The following is a 23,345-nucleotide window of genomic DNA, read 5'->3' as shown; positions in this document are numbered from 1 at the left end:
CTACCCTGTGAAGATCGGTGATCTGTTCAATGGGCGGTACCACGTGGTGCGCAAGCTGGGCTGGGGCCACTTCTCTACCGTCTGGCTCTGCTGGGACATCCAGTGAGTGTCCCCTTTGCCCCCTGGGTCCCAGTGCCAGCTGGGATCCTGCCTCTGGGCTTGGTTGGGGCCACCATGATGTTCCCATGCGTCTGCCTGGGGCTGGCAGCCAATGCGGGTCTCGGCGTTGCAGGCGCAAGCGCTTTGTGGCCCTGAAAGTGGTGAAGAGCGCAGGGCATTACACGGAGACAGCTGTGGATGAGATCAAGCTCCTGAAATGTGTGAGACACCTCCCCTACCAGCTCCCAGCTCCCCGTGAGCTGCCCAGGACCTGGCAATGTGGGTGCGAGGCCTGCCGGGGCTCCTGGGGCAGGGCGGGACTCCCAGAGGGGCAGGCTCCAGCTGGCTCTACCCTCATGGAAGGACTGTCGAGGGAGGGGCCAGCAGCCTAGTGGGAATGGGAGAGGGGCCGCTGCTGCTGGGAGCAACTGGCGAGGGGCAGGTTGGAGCCGTTCATGGCTGCTTGGTTTTTGCTCCAGGTCCGAGACAGTGACCCCAGTGACCCCAAAAGAGAGACCATTGTCCAGCTCATTGATGACTTCAGGATCTCAGGGGTTAATGGAGTCCGTATCCTTTCTAGGCTGAGCAAAGCACTGTGGCAGTGCCCGGGGCCAGCTTGTGCCTTCCCAGCTACAAGGGCCTCAGTTTGCAAATCTGCACAATGGGGGGTTATGCCTTCCAGGGACACTTGTCTTCTAAATACCCTCACTACTTTTTCATGTGGGGGAGTGGGTACCCAGGTGGCTGAGTTATCTCCAAATAGCAGGGGCTGCCTCTGTGGCACACCTGAGCACAGGAGGGGGGCTGGTCTGAGAGGCCTGTGTCTGCTCAAGTGCCCTCTCTCTAGAATGACCACAGAATGTACCATCCCAACTGGCACATCCTAGGGACACTATGACACTGGGACAGCGGTGATCACCAGGACCACCCAGGCCCGGCTCTGCACTGCCTGAACCTCATTGCTCCCCCATCCCAGCTGAGGGTGTGTGGGGCCTGTGATCCAGCTGTGTGCCCACCAGCTATCCTTCACTCCCAGTCTCAGATGTGTGCATGGTGCTGGAGGTCCTGGGCCACCAGCTCCTCAAGTGGATCATCAAGTCCAACTACCAGGGCCTGCCCGTGCCCTGCGTGAAGAGCATTGTGAGACAGGTGGGCATCCGGGGCCCCGTGTGAACAGCACTGGGCAGCCTGGGCAGGGCTGGTGGCGCTCAGGAGTGGCTCCCCCCAGGTGCTGCATGGCCTGGACTACCTCCATACCAAGTGCAAGATCATCCACACAGACATCAAGCCGGAGAACATCCTGCTGTGTGTGGGTGACACCTACATCAGGCGCCTGGCTGCTGAGGCCACAGAGTGGCAGCAATCAGGGGCACCGCCCCCATCCCGCTCTACAGGTACGAGCCTGTGTGGGGCTGGGGCTGGGCCTGTGGGCCTCACCCCTGATTGAGTCTCTGTTCCTTTCTCCCCCACCCCTGTGCCCCTCCTACCCCACAGTGAGCAATGCCCCCCAGGAGGTCACGGTAAGTTGGGGCACACCTTTTCCTGTGCATCTCCCCAAGTCCTCAAAGCTTGTCTCCTCAGCCTCCCCCACCCTCCCCAGTACTCCTGCAGTGGCATTTCCCAAAGGCTGTTGGCTCGGATGAGGGTGATACACAGGGTGGGTCATGTGTCCCAAACTGCTTGCCACTGTGCTCAAGGGAAATACCCCACATCTTGGGCCAGGAGGGGCCAAGGCTGCCCCCAGGGGAGGCAGGAACCCAGTCAGAGGCAGGCCCATCAGCTCCTCCTCAACCTTGAGCTTTGAGGAGGGAAGGCAGAGATGGGCAAGAGGCTGGTACCAAGGGATTGGCTGGAGGGGAGTTGTGCCATGTTCTAATGTCCTCAGAAGCCCGGGGGCTGGAAGGTCTTGTCCCCTGTGGTGTGTGTGAGCCACAGACAGAGGTCTGGGCTGGTCAAGGGACAGGGGACAGGAACCCTTGGGTGACCCTGGCTCTAACGGCAGCCGGGTAAGCTGTCGAAAAACAAGAAAAAGAAGATGAGGCGCAAAAGGAAACAGCAGAAGTGGCTGCTGGAGGAGCGGCTGCGTGATCTGCAGAGGCTGGAGGCCTTGGAGGCAGCCGCCCAAGCTGAGGGTGAGGAGCTGAAGGCACTGGAGGGACCCGGGGGCTGCCAAGCATGGCTGCCAGGTCTTCAGCTCTCATACCACCTCTGCCCGTCCCCAGACTCTGGCTCAAGACTAGAGGGGGGCAGCGGCTCCACCTCTTCTTCTGGCTGCCACCCTGGGGGGGCCAGGACCGGCCCCTCCCCAGCTTCCTCCTCCCCGGCCCCAGGTGGCAACCGCAGCCTCAGCCCAGGCTCCCAGACGTCAGGCTTCTCCGGCTCCCTTTTCTCTCCTGCCTCGTGCTCCATCCTCTCAGGCTCATCCAATCAGCGGGAGACTGGGGGCCTCCTGTCACCTAGCAGTAAGCCGGGCAGGGTCAGCGGGGTGGTGGGCAGGTAGGGTGGGCAGGGCCAGGTCAGCTCAGCCTCTCTCTCCTCTTCCTTCCTCAGCACCATTTGGTGCCTCGAACCTCCTGGTGAACCCCCTGGAACCTCAAAATGCAGACAAGATCAAGATCAAGATCGCAGACCTGGGCAACGCCTGCTGGGTGGTATGAATGTGCCTTGGAGAGCAGAGCTGGGTGCCTTGCCGTGAGGGTAGAGGGACAGACCCACTTCCGGGGAGCCCCGACTTGGGCCTGTGGGGCACGTGATCATTTGTTCAGCAAGGGCTCACCCAGCAGCACACTTGACTAGACCCCACGGTCTGCCTGGCACGACAGACCCAGGGCAGAGCCTATAGTCCCACCCAGGCAGAACTGGGCCCATGGCAAGGGGTGGGAGCCATTGGGAAGGGCTGGCCTCTGCCTCAGATCATCCGGCCAGTTCCTCCTGGGACCTTTGGGAACCCTGAGGCTCACAGAGCCCCACTGAGCTCCTTGGGTGCGTGGCTCAGAGGTGGGAGATGAGTGGGAGGCCGGTGGGGGCAGGCCAGCTGTGGCCCCAGCTCCTCCCCAGGGCTCCCTTTGCCTCCAGCACAAGCACTTCACTGAGGACATACAGACGCGGCAGTACCGGGCCCTGGAGGTGTTGATTGGTGCCGAGTATGGGCCCCCAGCCGACATCTGGAGCACAGCGTGCATGGTAGGCCTGGGCTGTCCCCACCAGGGGCCAGCCTACCGGCCAGCAGCCTCAACCTCTCCCCCTTCCAGGCCTTTGAGCTAGCCACCGGCGACTACTTGTTCGAGCCCCACTCTGGAGAAGACTACAGTCGTGATGAGGGTAGGGGAGGCATGCCTGGGCTTGGCCTCGGGGCCTTGGGGCCTCGCGGCTGCCTTCCAACCTCATCTCTGTCCACAGACCACATCGCCCACATCGTGGAGCTCCTGGGAGACATCCCTCCGGCCTTCGCCCTCTCCGGCCGCTACTCCCGGGAGTTCTTCAACCGGAGAGGTGGGGCCCCACAGGCTCAAGCTACCTGGGTCTGGGGGGGAGAGGGGGCAGGAACCTTGGGTTCTGAAAGAGGGGAGACAGGCCCCAGAACAAAGGCTATGCTGGCAGAGCCTGACCTGAGTCCCGCGCCCGCCCCAGGAGAGCTGCGGCACATCCACAACCTCAAGCGCTGGGGCCTGTATGAGGTGCTCATGGAGAAGTACGAGTGGCCGCTGGAGCAGGCCACGCAGTTCAGTGCCTTCCTGCTGCCCATGATGGAGTACATCCCCGAAAAGCGGGCCAGCGCAGCCGACTGCCTCCAGCACCCATGGCTCAATCCCTAGACCCCGCCAGCTCCTGCTCCAACCCTCACTTGTCAGTGCCTTTAGGGAAAGTGAGACAACTCCTGCCTCCCTACTAGAGCCGCCCTCGCCTATCCCAAGGGCACAAGCTCTCACAATCCCCCATGGCAGAGCAGACATGCTGGGGCCAGGCCCACCTTTGAGAATGTGTTCTGCCCCTGACCCTCCCAGAGGGCCCTGAGTGCGAAGTGTGCGTGTTTCTTTTCTTAATAAAGTGTGAATTGAAGCACCAGTGTCCTGGAGTGACAGAAGCACAAGGCCGAGGGCTAGGGCAGAAGCCAGTTTATTCTGGGTCTGCCGTACAAGCCAGCCGGGGTGCTGGGGTTGGGAGAGGGACAGCCTAGGCCTCCACAGCCCAGCCGTTGATGATGCGGATATGGTGGATGATGTCCTGGATGGCTTGCGACGTAGTGCCCTGGCCCCCAATGTCTGGGGTGTGCATCTGCGGGACAAGGTAGTGGTACCAGCTAAGGCCCACAAGCCTTACCCTACCTGGTACCACCCTCCACTTGGGGGGCAGCAGGAAGTGCCAGGTCACCACCCCCAGCCCCTCAGGCATCACACCAGCTCAACCCAAGCTAGAGGAAGGGTTTTGGGGTGGGGGAAGGCAGGGGAGGGGAAAAGGGGAGCCTCACGTTTTCATTGTCCATGGATGCCAAGACAGCCTTGCGGATGGTGGTGGCATAGGAGTGGAGCCTAAAGAGGGAGAGCAGCCTTCAGTCCTCAGGACCTAAGGGGCCGGTTGGGAGGCTGAGGCCGGGCATGGAGAAGCCACTTACTTTAGGTGGTCGAGCATCATGCAACTTGCCAGCAGCGTAGCCGTGGGGTTGGCAATATTCTTATTGGCAATACTCTTGCCTGTGTTCCTTGTAGCCTGGAAGAGCCAAGATGACAAAGGGAGTAGCAAATGTGAGACTGTAGGGAGTATGCTTCCATTCGTGGGAAGTATCCAGACAGGCAAATCCATAGAGGCAGAAAGCAGATCAGTGGGTGCCAGGGGCCGGGACGGGGAATGAGGAGTGCCTGCTAAGGGGGACAGGGTCTCCTTTTGGGGTGATGGAAATGTTCTGGAACTAGACAGAAGTGATGTACAACATTGTGGGTGTACTTAATAGCCCTGAATTATTTACTTTGAAATGGTTCCACTATGTTATGCGAATTTTATCTCAACTTAAAAAAAAAAAAAGAAACCGCCCTAGCCAGCTTGGCTCAGTGGATAGAGCGTTAGCCTGCAGACTGAAGAGTCCCAGGTTCAATTCCAGCCAGGGGCACATGCCTGGGTTGCAGGCTTGATCCCCGGGGGGGTGTGGGGGTGCGGGAGGCAGCCGGTCAGTGATTCTCATCATTGATCTTTCTATCTCTCTCTCATTCTCCCTTCCTCTCTGAAATAAATATATATTTTTTAAAAGGAAACCAACAAATGGATCAATAAAATGTGGTTTATCTATATATTGAACTATTATTGAGCCATAAAAAGGAATAAAATACTGATAGTCTACAACAGGGGTCCTCAAACTTTTTAAACAGGGGGCCAGTTCACTGTCCCTCAGACCGTTGGAGGGCCGGACTATAGTTTAAAAAAAAAACTAGTCGGCTGCTAAGCAACAGGCAGCGGCGGCAAAAACACCCAGCGGGCCGGATAAATGTTTCCGGCGGGCCGCATGTGGCCCGCGGGCCGTAGTTTGAGGACCCCTGGTCTACAACATAGATCAAACTTGAAAATATTATGCTAAAGGAAAGAAACCATTCATAAAAGGCCACATATTGTATGATTCCATTTATAGAAAATGTCTAGAACAGGCAAATCCCTGAGATAGAAATCAGATCAGTGGTTGCCAGTGGCAGGGATGGGGGGGTTGGAAAGCAACAGCTGACAAGTATGGGGTTTCTTTTTGGGGTGATAAAAATGTTCTGCAATTAGCCCAGCTGGTGTGGCTCAGTGGTTGAGCATCGACCTATGAACCAAGAGGTCTCAGGTTCGATTCTCAGTCAGGGCATGGAGGAGGCAGCCAATGGATGTGGTGTTTCTCATCATTGTTTCTATCTCTCTCTCTCCTTCTCCCTTCCTCTCTCTCTCTAAAATGAATAAAAACATATTTTTTAAAATGTTCTGGAATTAGATGGTGAACTGTGAATATTCTAAAAACCACTGAATTGTATACTCTCAATGGGTGAAGTGGATGGTATATGAGCTATGTGACTCAAAAAGGCCAGCAGCCCTGGCACCACCGGCAGCACTCACCGTCTCAAACACAGCGTACACATGGCCATAGTTGGCTCCAGCCACAAGGCCAGGGCCCCCGACCAGCCCTGCGCAGACGTTGTTGACAATGTTCCCGTAGAGATTGGGCATCACCATGACATCGAACTGCTGGGGCCGGGACACCAGCTGCAGGGCATGGAGGGGGCAGACAGAACCTTAAGCATGAGAAGCCCAGGGGGCCTAGAGCAGACGGCCTCAGAGCCCAGTGGTCAATTACCTGCATGGTGGTATTGTCCACAATCATATTCTCAAAGGTGATCTGGGGGTAGCGGGCTGCCACCTCCTTGCAGCACTGGAGGAAGAGACCATCGCCCAGTTTCCTGTGGGGGACACAGGACACCAGCTTGGCCACTGCAATGGTCAGCTGGAAGGACGGGGTGTGCAGATGACCACGGAAGGCTGGGTTCTAACCTCTAGCCAGTCCCCCTTTGGCAAAATGGGCAGAATCCTACTCCACCTCCCCCAAGTGTGCACTGAAGTGAGGACATAGGCAACAGGGAACAACCCTGGGCATGGCCCCTTAGTAGGTGGCCCCAAGTCCATGAGAACAGGCTGCTCATTTCAGCTGCTTCAGGACAATTGGCAGAACGGGCAGCGGCATGGCAAGGGCGGGGAGCATACATAATGTTGGCCTTGTGCACGGCTGTCACTTTCTTGCGCCCAGTCTCATGGGCCAGTTTGAAGGCATATTCAGCAATGCGCAGGGACTTGGTCTTGGTGATGATCTTCAGGCTCTCCACCACTCCTGCCACACTCTGAAAAGGGGCGGAGAGAAGAGACCCGGGTCCTATCGGATCCTGCTCCTAGCACAAGGTCCCATAGGATCCTTCTCCTTGGGCACAGCCTTCCTTACCGCTGACACTCACCGGGCTCTTCCCCATGACCCGAGAGGACACGGGGGCGGCCTGGGACTCACTCACCTCGTGCTCCAGGCTGCTGTACTCGCCTTCTGTGTTTTCCCGGACAATGAGGATATCTATGTCCCTGTGCCGGGTCACCACTCCTGGCAGGCTCTTACAGTGGATGACGTTGGCATAGAGGTCTAGGCTGGTGCTGGGGACACAGAGAGAGGCAGCTGGCCAGTGCCACCACTCTCTGCTGGCACAGTCCATACTACCTTTGCGGAGCCCCCACCGCATGTACTTGGCTCTCACCGAAGGATGTTGTTGCGGGATTTGTAGGATGGTGGCAGGTTATGGTTTGTTTCAATATTGCCTGCAGGACAGAAACAAGACAGCCAGTCTGAAGAGGGAACCCCAGGCTCAGTTGTGCCACCATATTCCCCATCCTGACCCAGGGGACGCACACCAAAGGCAGCTCCAAGCAGAGAAGATGGCTTTCGGCAACAGAAAGACTTCACAGAAAACGAGTGTAACTGCCTACATGAGCCCCATGAGGGCAGAGGGGAGTGTGTGTGTGTTCACTTGGCTGATGGGTTCTGCGGACCTAGAGGAGCACCCGACCCATACCAGACACTCAGTAAGTACTTACTGAGTGAATAAACGAACAAGGCTTAGCAGCTAACCAGGTCTTTCCAGACCCCAAGAGGAAAATGGCAAGACCAGGACCTGGCTGGATAGAAAGTGACCACTCCTGCTTACTAACAGGCTAGTGGGCCAGGCTGGTGCCAGCAAGGTGACCTTGGCCAAGGTTACTGCTAGGTCCTGCATCAAGGTGCCACAAAAGCCCCACCTCCGGGGCAGGAAGGAGCTGCCTGGAAAAGACCATGGCTTGGCCATGGCTGGACTGAGGGCACCCAGAGCAGCGGAGGCAGCAGCCACTGGGAAAAGGCAGTCGGAGGGTGCCAAGTAGAAGAGGCCTTTCTCAGGGCCCACGAGGCCCACCGGCCCCTCTGAGTCATACTCTGCCTGTACTGCCTTCACCCAGAGTGCCTCGGGCACCCTGTGGCTGGCATGTTAGCCCCTTCATTTAACTGCCAGGGCCTTGGCCTCTACTCTGGTTCACCTTTGCTCACACACTCCTCACACCAAGCAATGATGGATTAAAAATTTGGACCAAACCAAGGCAAACTCAGGAGGGCTAGAATTCGTGTCTAACATCCACGGCTGTGCCAGCTGGAGCCAAGGTGGCAGGCAGAGGTTGAGAAATGCATCTCTGTGACATTTGGTTTATAAAGACAGGCTCTGAGGGTCAAATCTGACCACAAGAGAGAGGGTTGCCTCAAAAGGGAAGAAGTCAGCCCAGCCGGTGTGGTTCAGTGATTGAGCATCAACCCAGAAACCAAGAGGTCCCTGGTTCGATTCCTGGTCAGGGTGCATGCCCAGGTCGTGGGCATGATCCCCAGTAGGGGGTGTGCAGGAGGCAGCCGATTGATGATGTTTCTCTCTCATCATTGATGTTTCTATCTCTCTATCCCTCTCCCTTCCTCTCTCTCTCAAAATCAATGAAAACATATTTTTTTAAAAAGAGGGAAGAAGTGGGTGGGAGGCAGCCCATCACCCGCACAAACTAGTGCCACTAAGATCTCAGAATCGTGGCACGGACAGGCCCCCAGAAACTTCCGTCCACTCTCCAAGCACAAGGGTCCCCTCTAGCCAGAAAAGCCCGGAAGTCAGAGCTATGGGGCCCCAGGGACAAGTATCAGCTCAGAGGTTAAATAATCATGCACAGCACCCCACCCTGGCCCCCAAGCTCACCCTTCAGGGCCACGCGGTTTCGGCGGATGGCCATGACGGCGTTGCGGATGTCCTCTTCGTCAGCATTGGAGCTCACGTGCACTTCTTCAAAGTCCACCGGCACACATGCATGCCTGGGGCAAAACAGGGTCAGGGCAGCTGGCCTGGGCCCCTCCACACCTCTTCTAAGAAGCCTGCCTAGACCCCTGGCTGCAGAGGCCTCTCACCTGCTGCCGCCCACCCTGACCTGGTTCTGGCTGACAGGAGACTGGGTCCACCAGCCACAACTGATGGGGACTTGCTTGAACTCCACAACAGTTAGCAGAACTGGTGCTACCTTCCCCAGCCCAGACCAGCCTGGTGGGATCGCCAGCACCGGGATCAAAGGCCTTGGCTTACAGCCCTCCTGCCACTGGGGCACTGTTTGGGCAAAGTCCCAGCCAGTAAAGCTTCTGGGCTTACAGCCCCACTGGCACAATGTTGTCAGGGTACGCCCAGGCTGGGCCTGAGGCACAACCTTCCCTAAGGGGACACGTCACGGGGAGGGGCCTGAGGGCTCCATACCTGAACACAGACTTGACATGCAACATGAGCTCTGGCCCAATGCCATCCCCTGGGATCATGGTCACCGTGTGCCGCCCGCCATACTTAGCAGATGGAGGCTGGAAGGAGAGGGAGGGTGAAGGCAGGCCCTTAGTTCCCTTCCTCCTACCAGCACGGACCTGGTGGGCCAGCCAATTGTGAGGGGCCAGCTTGGCATACCTTAGCACTGCACCCCACCCCATCCCAGACAGGGCTGCTCGTGGGGACTCCTGGGTCAGGAGGAAGCAGGGGGAAGGAGTCCCTGCCCCCACCTGGACTTTGGTCAACCCCAAAGCAACTAAAAGCCCCAAATCTAATAGGCAGATGATAAGAATACTCACAATTGTTTGTTGCTAGAGGGGAGACAGAAGGAAGAAGACTCAGATTAGCCAAGGTTGGAGGAACAAGGCTCTGTCTTTTCCCTGGGGATGCTGTCTAACTAGCACAGCGCAGGTAAGGAGGTAAGGAGGAGGATGGGGGAACCTCTGGAGACCATGCCTCAGAGGGAAGGACAGGAGGGAGCAAAGAGGCACAACACACACAGGAGCACATGCCCACATCTACACATACACACACACATGAACACAAATCTACATACGTGCAAGCATACACATACTATGCACGTGCACACACACCCAGGCAAGTACTTACTGAGATGCTCCTCCGGGGGGCCTCGTTGGCACCCAGAACCTGGCAAAGAGAAACCAAATGCTAGTGGTTGTTGTCGAGCCCAGAAAGTCAATTTGGCATGGGAGAGCGACTTAACCCATGTACACTGTCCGGTGAACAACAGCACACAGCACATGCCCAGACAAATGGCTCCAGAGCCATTTCCCAGGGACCAGCCTGCTGAAGCACCATGGAGGGTGGTCCTAATCCTTTATGCCTCCTTCAGCTGCATGGTCAGTTTTTCTTTTGTTGTTGTTGTTCATTCTCACCTGAGGATATTTTTCCATTGATTTTTAGCGAGAGTGGGAGGGAGGGGGAGAGGCAGAGAGAGAGAAACATCGATGTGACAGAGACACATTGATTGGTTGTCTCCTGCACATGCCCCAGCCAGGGCTAGGATGGAGCCTGCAACCAAGATAAGTGCCCTTGACCAGGAATTGAACCCATGACCCTCCAGTCCGCAGGCTGACGCTCTATCCACTGAGCCAAACCAGCTAGGTCTGCATGGTCAGTTTTGAAAAAAAAGTCTGTCTCCTTTCCCCTCTTAGGTTGTTTCTGATTCCTTTTTGGACAATTATTACTGTTCAGTAATGTCTGTAACATAGAAAAGTTGGCACACTAAACATGGTACAATAAGGAAATCACTATAACAAAACAGAGGGCCACCAGGACGATCATTTGATCTTTTTTCCTTATTACAAAAGTAGAACATGGAGAAAATCTAAAATGTGGAGATATGGAGATCAGAAGAAAAAGACAGCTCCCAGCACCCCCTCTAGAGACAAGCACTGCTGGGAATGGCCCTCCAGAATCAGAAATCCAAAGCAACCGTACAGAAAAAAAATTCAACCATATTTATATGTCTGTCTGTCTGTGTGTGTGTGTGTGTGTGTGTGTGTGTGTGTTTAATTTTCATCCGAGGATATTTTTTCCATTGATTTTTTCAGAAAGAGTGGAAGGGACGGGGAGAGCAGAGAGAGAAACATCGATGCGAGAGAGACACATCGATTGGTTGCTTCCCGCATGTGCCCTGACCAGGGCTGGGGATTGAACCTGCAATTGAGGTACATGCCCTTGACTGGAATTGAACCTGCGACCCTTCAGTCTGCGGGCCGATGCTCTAACCACTGAGAAACCAGGTAGGGCTCAACCATTTATAGAAGAATAACAGATACCAATCTTTTGGAAGGCTTTCATAAAGGATTACAAAACTGCTTCACGGCTTACATGGATGGCAAATGTCCCCAACTCTGACTCAGAGGAGCCATGTGTGGCCACATCAGTGCCATGCTTGACAGCTCCAGAGCAAAAGCCACCAAGCCAAATAGGACAGGTGCTGAGAAGTGACCAATCTGGAATCCCCACATTGACCTGGAGGAAGAAACCCTCATCCAAGGTCCCACTGCAGGGTGGCTACAGGCCCGCACACTTTCCTCCCTGCTGTGCTCCACCTGGGAACACACCTGGGTGTCCCTCAACCCAAAGTGGCAGGGGCAGAGCCAAGGTCCTCCTTGTCACTTGGGGATGCCCTGCCACTTGCCTGTGGAGCAGCAGCAGAGTATTCCAGTCAACAGCAGAGTCACCGTGGCCATTTCTCAAAGAGCCGTGCTTTCCTGCTAGAAATCTGAGTCTCCTGGCCAGTATTCACAAGGCACCCACATGCACGAGCTCTGAAAGCAAGGGTGTGCCACTCACCCCACCCAAGCCAGGGGTTAAGAGAGGGATGACTGCTAGGACAAGATGCTCTGGGGGTATCTGCTGATCCATGTGGCCCCTGGATCTGTAGCCACAGACACACTCGGGGCATTTCTGTTTTCCTTCTCGTACTTGTCAGTATTTGGATTCATCTTGTTTACAGGCTCTCACACAACCTTGTGGAAGGACACTTAGATTGCTCCTCCTCCAGGAAGCCTTCGCTAATGCTCTGAGGGTGCTGAGCTATAGGTACCCACTCCCACCCTGGGCCTCCCCCTCCAAGCACAATCTTCTAGAACAGTGGTTCTCAACCTTCCTAATGCCGCGACCCTTTAATACAGTTCCTCATGTTGTGGTGACCCCCAACCATAAAATTATTTTCGTTGCTACTTCATAACTGTAATTTTGCTACTGTTATGAATCGTAATGTAAATATCTGATATGCAGGATGTATTTTCATTGTTACAAATTGAACATAATTAAAGCATAGTGATTAATCACAAAAACAATATGTAATTATATATGTGTTTTCCGATGGTCTTAGGCGACCCCTGTGAAAGGGTCGTTCGACCCCCAAAGAGGTCGCTACCCACAGGCTGAGAACCGCTGCTCTAGAAGGTTGTCGCTGCCTTGCTCCTTCCCCAACCCCTAAGCCCCTGAAAGTGGAGGCCAAGTCTGTCCTGTCCCCTACTGTCACCCCAAGACCCAGCAGAATGCCTAGCCCAGAGCTAGGACACAGAAACATTTCCTGAATGAATGAGCACATCAGAAAATGAAGGAAGAGATGGAGGGCTCTGGGGGCTAGGGAGACCTCAGTTAAAATCCACATCCACTACTCTCGGCAGCAAACAGCTTAACCTTGCTCAGCTTCCTGTCCTCGCCTGAAACCCAGAGAACAGAAGTGCCTGCTTTATGTGACTACTGAAGGACTGAGCAGGAGGAGGTATGTGAGCTGTTCAGTCCTCAGCAAGGCACACAGAGCTGTGCAAAAGCATACCTGCCCTTTACCCCAACAGCCCCTCGGGCCAGTGGTCAAGGCTGGTGTCCAATGGGGGGGATGATGACCCCTGCAGCTCCTGACAGTAATTCCTCCTGGCCTTCAATCCTCTGAAGTCCACTGGACAGGTAACTCAGGTGTGGTGGTGAGCCAGCCCTTGCACCAAGCCTGGCTCTGCTTCTGTGCAACTCCCCTCCCCCACCTTGATCACATCACCACCATCAGGGTTGAACCTCTTCCTCACCTGGGTCCTATGCTAGATGTTCCTTCGGCTTTGGCCAAAGACCCAGGGGGCTCTCAGGAGAGAGACTTCCCTAACCTTGCTCTGACAGATGCAGGCACCTTCCTTCAGGGTTAAGGAGGTTCTGCCTCACATCCAGGCCCAGTGAAGCTGCCCATCAAAGGAGCTTGGTATGCGGCAGGATGGGATATACGCACAGGCTTCCTGCTGATTCCTCGAGTGGGGGGGGGTGGACTGTCAGCCCTCATTCATCTTTTTAAAAATATATATATTTTTATTGATTTTAGAGAGGAAGCAAGAGAGAGAAATATCAATGATGAAAGAGAATCATTGATCGGCTGCCTCCTGCTCGCCCCACACTGGGGATCGAACCCACAATCTGGGCATGTGGAATTGAACCGTGACCTCCTGGTTCATAGGTTGACACTCAACCACTGAGCCACACCGGGCCAGGCTCAGCCTTCCTTCTTTAATGGTGCTATGAAAAGAAAGGAGTCCAGGGTGATATGTATTCCCACCAAAGGGCCCCCACACTCCACAGCTTACTGAGGCTTCTCTCTTCAACGTGTTTGTTGGATTTAGTGTCAATGGTGGCTACATGTTTTCCCACAAGGGTCCCATTAGTGGGAGCAAAACTCTGGGGTTCATTTCTAAAGGTTCCCATACCCAGGACAACCAGTCTCAGGGCAACGCACTGCCCGGATTGTTCACAGCCCCCCATGCCCACCCCAATATGGATACAAGCACACACACACAAAGGAGGTCAGGGAGGAGGCAAATGTCTTCACCAAGACCCTGTGGGAGCCTAGCTGCCAGAATCGTGAGGGCCTCTGGAAAGTCTCTCATCAGCAAGGTGGGAGGAGTCAGCTTTTTAAACAGAATTTCATAAAGGGTATGCTGTTACAGGGCCGTCTTCCCCAGGGGCCAGAGAGGGAAAGCATGGCAGGGGATGTGTCCACAAGGAGTGTCAGCAAAGTCGCAGCGTTCTGGAAGGTCAAAGTTGGCTGGATCCTTTGAGATCCTTTGAGACAGAGACGAAATTGAAGCCCAGATAGAGGAGGGGCCTGGCCTAAGGCCACGCAGTGGGTCAGTGGGGTAGCCAGGCCTAAAGATCATAACTTTTGTCCTCCAGGCCAATCCTGGCTCGCTGATGCTTCACGCAGGGACTAAATTATCCTCATTTACGTGTGTAAAGAAAGAGGAGTCGGACCAGAATCCTAAACGAAGGATTCCGTTAACAAAGCCCCAGGGGCCTCCCACCCAACCAGCCTCACAAACCCTAGCTCTTTCCTATTCCAAGCATCTGCGGTGGGGACAACTGGGGCTATAAGAATGTCATGAGGAGGGCTGGGGGTACTGGCAAGTCCATTTCTCCATCTCCACTAGGACATGTGACAAAATAGCCCACGAGAAGAGAAACCCGAGAAACGTTGGCAGCTAACGGGATTCCCAAGGCGGCAACAAGGCAGGCCAAGATACGCGACTGTCTCATGAGGGGTCCCACAAGGGCACTACGGAGGTGATACTCGGGCCAAGGCCCACTCTTCCCACCTGTCTGGAGCACCCCCACCACAAGACGCAGAAAGCAGGGGAAGCCGGACCAACGTCATTGACAACGGAGGCGGCCAATCAACTCCGGCGCACAGCCCTCTCCCCGCCCCCAGATCCAGTCCCACTAAGGGGCAAGCACCCCCAGCGAGCGCTGCAGCGACTGTCGCTGCCGCCCGCTCCCCCCTCTCACCTCCCAAGGACGGCAGAGGAGGGCCGGCCTGAACACTGCCTTCGCTGGGCCGCCAACAGCCATGGCCACCTTCAGCGCCATGACGGAAAGTGAGAGCAACAGCAGGTCCCCACAGGCAGACACCGCTCTCACGAGAGTTCGGAGGGTTGCAAATCCGCGGAGTGGGCGTGTCCTGATAGCGCGCATGCGCGTGACTTGCCGGTTCCCACGCCCTTTTCCGGTGCCGAGAGCGCAGCCGCCGCAGCCGCCATCTTTGGGGGGCACCCAGCTGGGCCACAGGTCCTGTGAGGGGACACGTCAGTGCCGCCAGCGACGTCACAGGCCCGCCCAGCCTGCCGGCGTCTGATTGGCTGCCGCGTCCTCTTACGTGTCGCGCTTCCTTGTCTGCCCCTCGTGCTCAGTGGAGTCGCTCTCTTTTTACCTCGGCACAGAAGAGGCGATGGTGGCGCTGGCATCTCTCGGCGCCCTGGCGCTCCTCCTGCTGTCGGGCCTCTCCTGCTGCTCAGGTAGCGGCATGGCAGGAGCTCGTTTCTAGCGAGCTTCTCTTCCACTACTGGTGGTGTGTGGCGGGGAGGAGGGGTGCGGGGGAAGCGGGGTACTGGGCCTTCTTCCTCCAAGAGGCAGGTCGCCTCGGGGCGCGACGTCCAAGGCCACCAAGCGCTCCTGCACCACACATGTTTACCCAGCGGCCAGGCTGCCGGAAGAAACAAACAAATCTTTCTCCCTTCTGCTCCTGCAAGGGAGAGTTTCAGAGGCTCTCCCGTGCACCCGGCCCCCTCTCCAGCGGGGAAAGTGACACACGTCTCTGCTCCCTCTCCCAGAGTTCCTGGTCTCGGAGGAGGGTTATATAGGAGCAAAGCTCTACAGCGCAGGGTGATCAGGGGGAGGAAATGGGCTTGAGAAGAGGAGCCACCTACTGGGCGCGGTGGGGCCAGGCCTCCCCGGGAAGGGAGCTCTTAAAGTGAAGAGGGAGAAGGGACCGACCAGGCAGAGTGGCCATGCTCGCGGAGCGTGGGCGAGTTAGATCTGAGTTGAAGAGGTTAAGGTAAGCGGGGAGCTTGGGTGTCAGGCCAGACTGTTGACTTTTGAGTTTTTACCCGAGGCCCTGATGTAACTTTAAAGGGCTTTTCAGCAGAGCAGAACCACAGTCAGATCAATTGACGTTCTTGAGAGATGAACTCCTAGCGGCAGGGTTGAGCTGAGTCTGGAGTCCGGAAGTGTGCTGAGGAGGATGTCCTTGCAAGAGCCAGAGCCGCCTGGGGGCTGGACTGGGGAGGGGTCGCTTTCTGTGCATTCACTTTACCTGCCCTACTTCAGGCCAGCGTCCTTGGTGTCTGCACCAGCCTAACTGGCCTCCTGCCTCCACCCTTCTCACTTATCTCTCAGGAATTCCCCATGTTGTAGCCAGAGAGGTTTGGAAAGGACATACCCGGCTGTAAAACCTTTTGGTGCCAAGCTTAGCAGGGCACAGAAGGATCTTCGGGATGTGGCTCCTAAGAACTGCCCCACCAGTGTTCCCAGGCATCTTCCCGATGTCCAGACCCAAAATCTTCCCTGATTGCCTCAACCTAAGGCAGGGACCCCACATTCAGAGAGCAGTTGGCTGAGAACTTTACCATTGGTAGCATTTACTTGGCGCCCTGTGACTTTGGTGGCACCCTTCTTTCTCTAGCCTCTAGCAGTGCGGAGATGGCTAAGGCAGCATTCTTTCTCAGGGCAGCCCTGTTCAAGGGGAGCAGTTGTGCATCTGGATCCAGAACCTCTCCCATTTCCTTCCCTCGGGAAACACTGGGGCTAGTGTTGGCCTTCTGTCCACAGTAGCTGCAGGCAGAGACCCTTCACTCCATCTCGAAAGCCCACGTGCTTTGCCAGCAGCTCCACGTTTGGTGTCTGTGGAGGACACTGTGTTTTTTTTTTTTGGTTTGTTTTTTAATATTTTTTTATATTTTATTAATTTTTTACAGAGAGGAAGGGAGAGGGAGAGGAATAGAGAGTTAGAAACATCGATGAGAGAGAAACATCGATTCAGCTGCCTCCTGCACACTCCCTACTGGGGATGTGCCCACAACCAAGGTACATGCCCTTGACCAGAATCGAACCTGGGACCCTTCAGTCCACAGACCGACGCTCTATCCACTGAGCCAAACCGGTCAGGGCTGTGGAGGACACTTTGAATAAACTGTCCAGGGTTCTTCATGGCTCTGAATTGAGGTCATCTTAGCCCCCTGGGCTTCTGGAGTGTTACAGACCAAGGGTAGGCTATAGCCCCAAACCTTTGCATGGCTTCCCTGTCCATAGATACGCGTTGTGCAGTGAATCCACCCAGCCCCCTCCCCCCACTCACCTGCTCTTTTGCCCTTACATTGAGGTCCCACCTGTACAAAGCCTTCCCATTCCCCACCCCCTTTGCCATTGCACTTCTGACTTATTTAGATCTGTTTCCCATATCCTACCTTGCAGGGTCCAAAGGATTCCATGTGTCCTTAGCTGATGAGGTGTGGGAATTGGGATCAGGGTGTTCCCTCTGTCCTCTAGCCCAGCATGCACAAGCTAGGCCTTACCCAGGCATTCTCTGCCTTCTTCCCACAGCAGAGGCCTGCATGGAGCCCCAAATCACCCCTTCCTACTACACAACCTCTGATGCCGTCATTTCCACTGAGACTGTCTTCATTGTGGAGATTTCCTTGACATGCAAGAACAGGGTCCAGGTAAGGGAGGGGGGTTCAGCCAGGAGGGTACTGGGGTGAGAAGCGGGTAGTGAGCCTGGGACCTTGGGCATTAGCTACTCAACTTGCAGACCCAGGGACCCATGTGGATTTCGATGCACTAAGATCAAATTCTAGCAGTTGTTCAAAGAACATTCTCCTAAGCTTCCTGGGTTTTTTTGCCTAGGTGCAGTAATGTAGGTAGACACTTTGCTGTGTCTTAAAGAGAATGTATGTGGCCCGGCCAGTGTGCCTCAGTGGTTGAGCATCAGCCCATGAACCAGAAGATCATGGTCAGGACACATGCCCGATTTTCGGGCTCAATCCCCAGTGTGGGGCGTGCAGGAGGCAGCTGATCAATGATTCTCATCGTTGATAAAAGAATGTACGTGGAAGTGAGAAACAGCCAGGGGTCATTCCCCAGGTTCCTCCATCCCTTTTCTGGTTGCTCTTTGCCAAGGTGTATGTCCATGTGGGTATTTCATAATTTTAAGACTGAACAGACCTGGCTTTGGCCCTTGACCTTAACCAGCCTCCCAAAGGCCCAAAGAAGGAAGTTGGGCCTTTTTGGATACAACATTTCTTGGACAGCTCATTGGGTACCCCTTGGCCCCAGCACCCCCTTACAGAGTCAGAAATAATAAGGACATGTCAATCATCCAATGCTGTTCACAGTTAACAGGCTTGCTGTGGGTTAGGGGGGCCAGGCCAAAAAAGGAATGTACCCTCCCCCCAGAGTTGAGGAGCCAGAGAAATAGTGACAGTATCTGTGGGTGTTGGCTTCCTGGCAAGGCTCTGGGTTGTGCCAGGCCTACCTCCATGATTCTCGCATGGTGTCCCCTGCCCACAGGCCACAGGTGCCGCTGGGAGCAGCACAGTGGGGCCTCTGCCAACAGCCATATAGGGGAGAAAATGACTCGCCCCTTGTCTTCTCCCCAGAACATGGCTCTTTATGCTGACGTCAGTGGAAAACAATTTCCTGTCACCCGGGGTCAGGACGTGGGACGTTATCAGGTAAGGGATACTATGGTTGTCATTTTGGGGGAAGGCCACCTGCTCTTGGGTGTGACTGGAAGCCCTAGAGGTGGCCTGGTCAAGCAGGGTCAGGGTTCTTTGTCTTGGGCCACTGGCAGTGGTGCTGTGTTAGCACTGGCAGCGGGACCCTGATGTGTTCATTGTGCCTACCCCGTGCCAAACACCCAACCCAGGTGTCCTGGAGCCTAGATCACAAAAATGCCCACGCAGGTACCTATGAGGTCAGATTCTTCGATGAGGAGTCCTACAGCCTCCTGAGGAAGGTGAGTGCCACCTGCAGCTCCTCCCCAGCCTGCAGGAGGGAGGGCACACCCTGCCTCCACAGCCCTCCACCCTCCAGCCCCTCTTCCTGGAGCTCTGGGCCACCAGGGGCCTTGCTTACAGGGACCAGGGTGGCTGGGTGGGTGCCTTCCTATACACCTGCCCCGCCTGTGCTTGGACCTTATGTTTTTCCCTTACCCATTTCTCTCCTCCCCTCTTCCCTGACTCAAGCCAGTGCTCTTGTCTCTCCTACCCCACCCCACCCGGCAGCACCCCTAACCCCAGCACCTCCCTTGCAGGCTCAGAGAAACAACGAAGACATTTCTATCATCGCACCCCTGTTCACAGTCAGCGTAGACCATCGGGTGAGTGGGCTGAAGAGGCTGGCCTGGGCTTGGGAAACAGCAAGCACTCAGCAAGCTTCATACTTTTGGGGGGCAGGGGCTAGGCCACTCACCCATCCCTCCCCTGAGCTTGCTTTGCTCTCCTTTCTTGCAGGGCACCTGGAACGGGCCCTGGGTTTCCACCGAGGTATTGGCCGCAGTCATCGGAATAGTGATCTACTACCTGGCCTTCAACGCCAAGAGCCACATCCAGGCCTGAGGGCAGTGCCCCCAGCCCCCCGTGCTTCTTTCAATAAACAGTTAGAGGCCCCTCATTTGCGTCACTGCACCTTGCCTTCCACACAGGTCAGGGCTGGGCAGCCAGCATCCCCTGGTCCACATGATAATGCAACGCTGAGCGGGGACTGGGCTGAATCTCCCGTCTCATGGGTTTGCTTTGCTCTTTGGTGTTGCAGGCTTGCCTACCCCAGCCCCCAGCTAAGCCTTCCCTGCCTCGGGCCCCCGTGACCAGCATCTACCTGCTGTCTCCTGGTTGCCTACATGGGTTTGCCCCTCCTCCCAGCACATGTGGTCTGGCAGAGGACTGCCTTATTCTCTCCTGCCCCTCAGTCCCTCAGGCTTGCCCAGGGTAGGGCCTCTGACCGCCTACCATGGGGACGGCAACTGCCTGGCTTCCCCCAAACCCAGCAGTCAGCAACACATGTAGACAGCCCTACACGGCCTGCAGTGGTTCCTGTGTGTGCAGCCCTGGGCATGAGCCACATACTGAAGTACTCTCGTGCTTACATCGTGAGTGGCCATTTCACTAATACAGTTGAAGCCGATCAACCTGGCAGCTGTCTGGGGTGTAGTCATTCTAAGCGCTACACCCCACCCCCTCCACGTTGCCTCTCAATGTGCTCCCACTCCCTGGTGTCAGGTGGGACGCATAGAAGGCACAGAAAGAAGCAATGGCCTGAACCCCTATTTCTGAGGAGCCATTGCCAGCTCTCCCAGTCTGGCCTTTCACTTACCGCTCCCCTGAACACCCAGTGCCATCGGACACCAGACACACGTGCCTGTGCCTGCATCATGCTCCAGGTCAACCTTCAGCCCTCCTGCCCAGCCAGGGAGTTTCACTGGTGCCATCCATGGCTGCAGAAGTGCCCAGAGCCCTGGAGTCCAAAGGGGCTAGATGGCAAGTCCTAGGGGAGTCCTTCCCACATACATGTTCCAAGGCAGTTTGCTCAGCTCTGATGTGACTGCCTCCTAGGGGGTCTTGGTGAGGGGTCATTGAGCCCATATGGCAAACCCTTGGCACCCTGGTGCTTGATCACCATTGCCTGTTCCAGGAAAGGAACAGGGCAACAGTGCAGGGAAGGTAGGCCCCAAACCTCCCTGAGGGGGCAGGGCTCAGTGCCTCGGCTCTGTCCTTCATAGCAGTAGGAAGGGCTGGGGGCATGGAGGGCAAGTGACTTGTGACCTGGAACTGCCTGGGGACCTCCTCCAGACTACAGGACAAATGGGGAGGCTCTCAAGAAGAGCTGGGTCCTCACTCCCAAAAGCAGTACAGCTGAGTCCCTTCAGGGCCAAGTCAGGCTGCTAGGGTTTCTGGATTCCATAGAAAGACCAGCAGAGGGAGCTTAAGGGGCACCTGCTGGAGGTGGGTGCTGGCGAGGCAGGCAAGGTAGACAGCTGTGTGCCACTCGGGCACTTTTTGATCCTGGCTCCACTACCCTGCCTGATGGCAATAGGACCCAGATGTGAAGTCACTGTTCCAGGGTGTCAGAAGCCAAGGGCTGCCAACCCTCCTGGCACCACCTCCAAGAATCAGAGCTGAGCCATGGCGCTGGCTTTCAGGGACTCCAGGTCCCAGGCGTCTTGGCCCACATCCCCTGAGCACTAGGCCTCCACGCAAATCCTGGCTGGAACAAGAATGGGGAACCTCTGGAGCCATTTAAGTTGCCTCCGAACAGCTGGAGAGCTGTGTCCAGGGAATGGTTGGCTTCTGTCTCCCACTCACCCCCTACCCCCATTTTCTGTGGCAGGAGAGCCCCATCCTCCTCTATGGGGTCATGTTCCCTCCAGAGAAACGGGGGTCACAAGAGTCTACGTACCTAGTCTTCAGCAATAGGTCTTGGAGGGCTGAGCTGTGAAGGGGACATCGCATGCCCCTACACCTCTGCTACCTTCACCCCTTTTCACCAACAAGCCTTGTACTCCTTCCAGTCTGCAGTGTGATGTTGGGCCTTCCCTCCCAGCTGCTCAACACAGTAGCTGGACAGATGTGGCCTGCTTGGGAACCTGCCTTCCCAGCAGGGCACTGGGCTTCTGGGAACGTGGACTCAGATTCCTCACTCATGCCCATCTCAGCCAATTGGCAGAGTTAATGAGAGGTCTACATCATTTTTTAAGAGAATTTAAGTGTGTGCTTGCCCACTTCAGCTGCTGGCAGCATCCAGTCTGTTCAGAAGCTCCCTTCATGGTCACACTGCCCACTCCAGGGAGCGTCACGCACAGAGCAGGCCACACCTGGAGATGGCCTTCAGGGCCCTGGCTCTCACCCAGCACGTAGCATGGGTCCTGGCACTTAGCCGATACTAGTGGTTTGCTGCACTAAATAGAACCGCATCTGGCTGCATCCCTGCAAGTCCATGAGCCAGAAGGGCCCTGTGGCCACCCAAGTATTCATCCACCTCCTGGCCTAGACCAGTGGTCGGCAAACTCATTAGTCAACAGAGCCAAATATCAACAGTAAAACGATTGAAATTTCTTTTGAGAGCCAAATTTCTTAAACTTAAACTATACAGGTAGGTACATTGTTATTAACTTAATTAGGGTACTCCTAAGGCTTAGGAAGAGCCACACTCAAGGGGCCAAAGAGCCGCATGTGGCTCGCGAGCCGCAGTTTGCCGACCACTGGCCTAGACTTTTACTCAGCATCATCTATGTGCTAGGCACTGGGGGCCCCAAATAGGGAAGGTAGCTTGTGCCTTTGAGAAACTCCCAGCTCCTTGCCCCTGCTCTGGTTTTTCTGGAGCAGGGGGAGGGGGTGGGACCCACTTCTCTCAGGCTCCTGCGGTGAAGGAGTGTTGGCCTCATTCAGTGGCAGGCCCCGTGTCCACTCCTGAGCCAAGCCTCTGTCATCCTGCATCTGTGCAGCACCCCTGAGGCCATGTCACACCCTTGAAATGATTCAAGTGACCCTGTCACAGTTCCTGTCAGGTACAGGACACTGACATCAAAAGATCTTGCTGTTGCCCAGCCAGAGTGGCTCAGTGGTTGAGCAATGACCTATGAACCAGGAGGTCAGTTCTATTCCCAGTCAGGGCACTTGCCTGGGTTGTGGGCTTGATCCAGGTGGGGTGTGTGCAGGAGGCATCTCATCATTGATGTCTGTCTCTGTCTCTCTCTCTCTCCCTCCCTCTCCCTTCCTCTGAAATAATGAAAAAGAAAAAACTTGGAGGGGGGGTGGGTAGGGGCTGGGAAGAGGGGGGTAAAGGGAGGAAAATGGGAGATATCTGTAATACTATCAACAATAAAAAATATATTTAAAAAATAACAAAACCTTGCTGTTCCTCAGTGACATGCCAAGAAAGCTGACAGACAGCTTTCAATTGGCCCCAGTCCTCACCTGCCCTGCCCTTCACGCCCTCCCCCCGCAACACACACACACACACACACACACACACACACACACCCCTCTCCCACCCCAAACTGACAGCTCTTCTCCCAGCTCGATCGATGAGAATAAACACAGGGAGGCCAGGAATCACCATAAAAAGGCAGCTTGCTTTATTGTGATGCCAGTGGGGGGCAGGGATGGGCAATCTGCCTCCAATCTGAGGCTCTCTGAGGCTGAGGGGCCCTGGAGAACTGCCCAGTCCACACCTGCAAAGTGGGGGTGCAGGACATCTCCCTAGTCAGCCCAGCTGGCCTGGCATGGCTCTCGCTGGGGTTCAGGCAGCTCCCTCAACTCCATGTGGGTCTTGTCACAAAGCTCTTTTGCTATTACACATGGGCCTTGGCTTCTGGACCCCTCACGACCCTCAGAAGAGAAGCCACACTCCACATGGAGTCAAGCACAGCCCTGGGCTCAGGTATTTCTTCTTGGATGGATACTGCCCCCTCAGGCCCCAGTCTCGGCTCTACCTTGGTCACAGAGGAGGTAGCCTCCAGGGTGAGCCTTGAAAGCCCTTGTCCCCACACCTCAGACGGAGGCCAGCAGGAAAGCTGCTTCCCATTCTTCCCTTCCTTCCCATCCC

The 23,345-nt window shown here is 55.6% G+C and overlaps 3 protein-coding genes across 5 annotated transcripts; 2 read left to right on the top strand and 1 right to left on the bottom strand.

Moving 5' to 3' along the window:
* Positions 1-6: 6 nt before the first annotated feature.
* Positions 7-4,158, top strand: SRPK3 (SRSF protein kinase 3). Its single transcript, XM_005886168.2, has 13 exons — positions 7-102; positions 233-320; positions 579-666; positions 1,142-1,248; positions 1,328-1,493; positions 1,594-1,619; positions 2,102-2,231; positions 2,322-2,561; positions 2,650-2,750; positions 3,175-3,282; positions 3,351-3,420; positions 3,499-3,591; positions 3,730-4,158. Exons 4-13 carry the CDS (start codon positions 1,150-1,152, stop codon positions 3,912-3,914), a joined length of 1,218 nt encoding a protein of 405 aa, XP_005886230.2. The 5' UTR covers positions 7-102; positions 233-320; positions 579-666; positions 1,142-1,149; the 3' UTR covers positions 3,915-4,158.
* A 40-nt stretch (positions 4,159-4,198) lies between these two features.
* IDH3G (isocitrate dehydrogenase 3 (NAD+) gamma) lies at positions 4,199-14,949 on the bottom strand. 2 transcript variants are annotated; one of them, XM_005886139.2, is made up of 13 exons: positions 14,757-14,949; positions 10,065-10,103; positions 9,755-9,766; positions 9,396-9,493; positions 8,853-8,965; positions 7,350-7,410; positions 7,116-7,248; positions 6,817-6,950; positions 6,413-6,515; positions 6,175-6,321; positions 4,712-4,806; positions 4,568-4,628; positions 4,199-4,374 (listed from the first exon to the last, which is right to left on the bottom strand). In XM_005886139.2, the coding sequence occupies exons 1-13, from the start codon at positions 14,940-14,942 to the stop codon at positions 4,273-4,275; spliced, it is 1,284 nt and encodes a 427-aa protein (XP_005886201.1). In that variant the 5' UTR covers positions 14,943-14,949; the 3' UTR covers positions 4,199-4,272. The 2 variants fall into 2 exon arrangements, with proteins under 2 accessions (XP_005886201.1, XP_005886202.1); XM_005886140.2 differs by lacking the exon at positions 9,755-9,766.
* Positions 14,950-15,031: 82 nt separating this feature from the next.
* On the top strand, positions 15,032-19,415 carry SSR4 (signal sequence receptor, delta). 2 transcript variants are annotated; one of them, XM_005886143.2, is made up of 6 exons: positions 15,032-15,262; positions 17,349-17,464; positions 18,401-18,475; positions 18,670-18,759; positions 19,057-19,122; positions 19,256-19,415. In XM_005886143.2, exons 1-6 carry the CDS (start codon positions 15,196-15,198, stop codon positions 19,358-19,360), a joined length of 519 nt encoding a protein of 172 aa, XP_005886205.1. In that variant the 5' UTR covers positions 15,032-15,195; the 3' UTR covers positions 19,361-19,415. The 2 variants fall into 2 exon arrangements, with proteins under 2 accessions (XP_005886205.1, XP_005886204.1); XM_005886142.2 differs by having other exon boundaries at positions 17,346-17,464.
* Positions 19,416-23,345: the final 3,930 nt, after the last annotated feature.

The sequence above is a fragment of the Myotis brandtii genome, unplaced genomic scaffold (genome assembly GCF_000412655.1).
Source record: "Myotis brandtii unplaced genomic scaffold, ASM41265v1 scaffold959, whole genome shotgun sequence".
Taxonomy (NCBI): Eukaryota; Metazoa; Chordata; class Mammalia; order Chiroptera; family Vespertilionidae; genus Myotis; species Myotis brandtii.
This window is presented reverse-complemented; position numbering and strand designations above follow the sequence as displayed.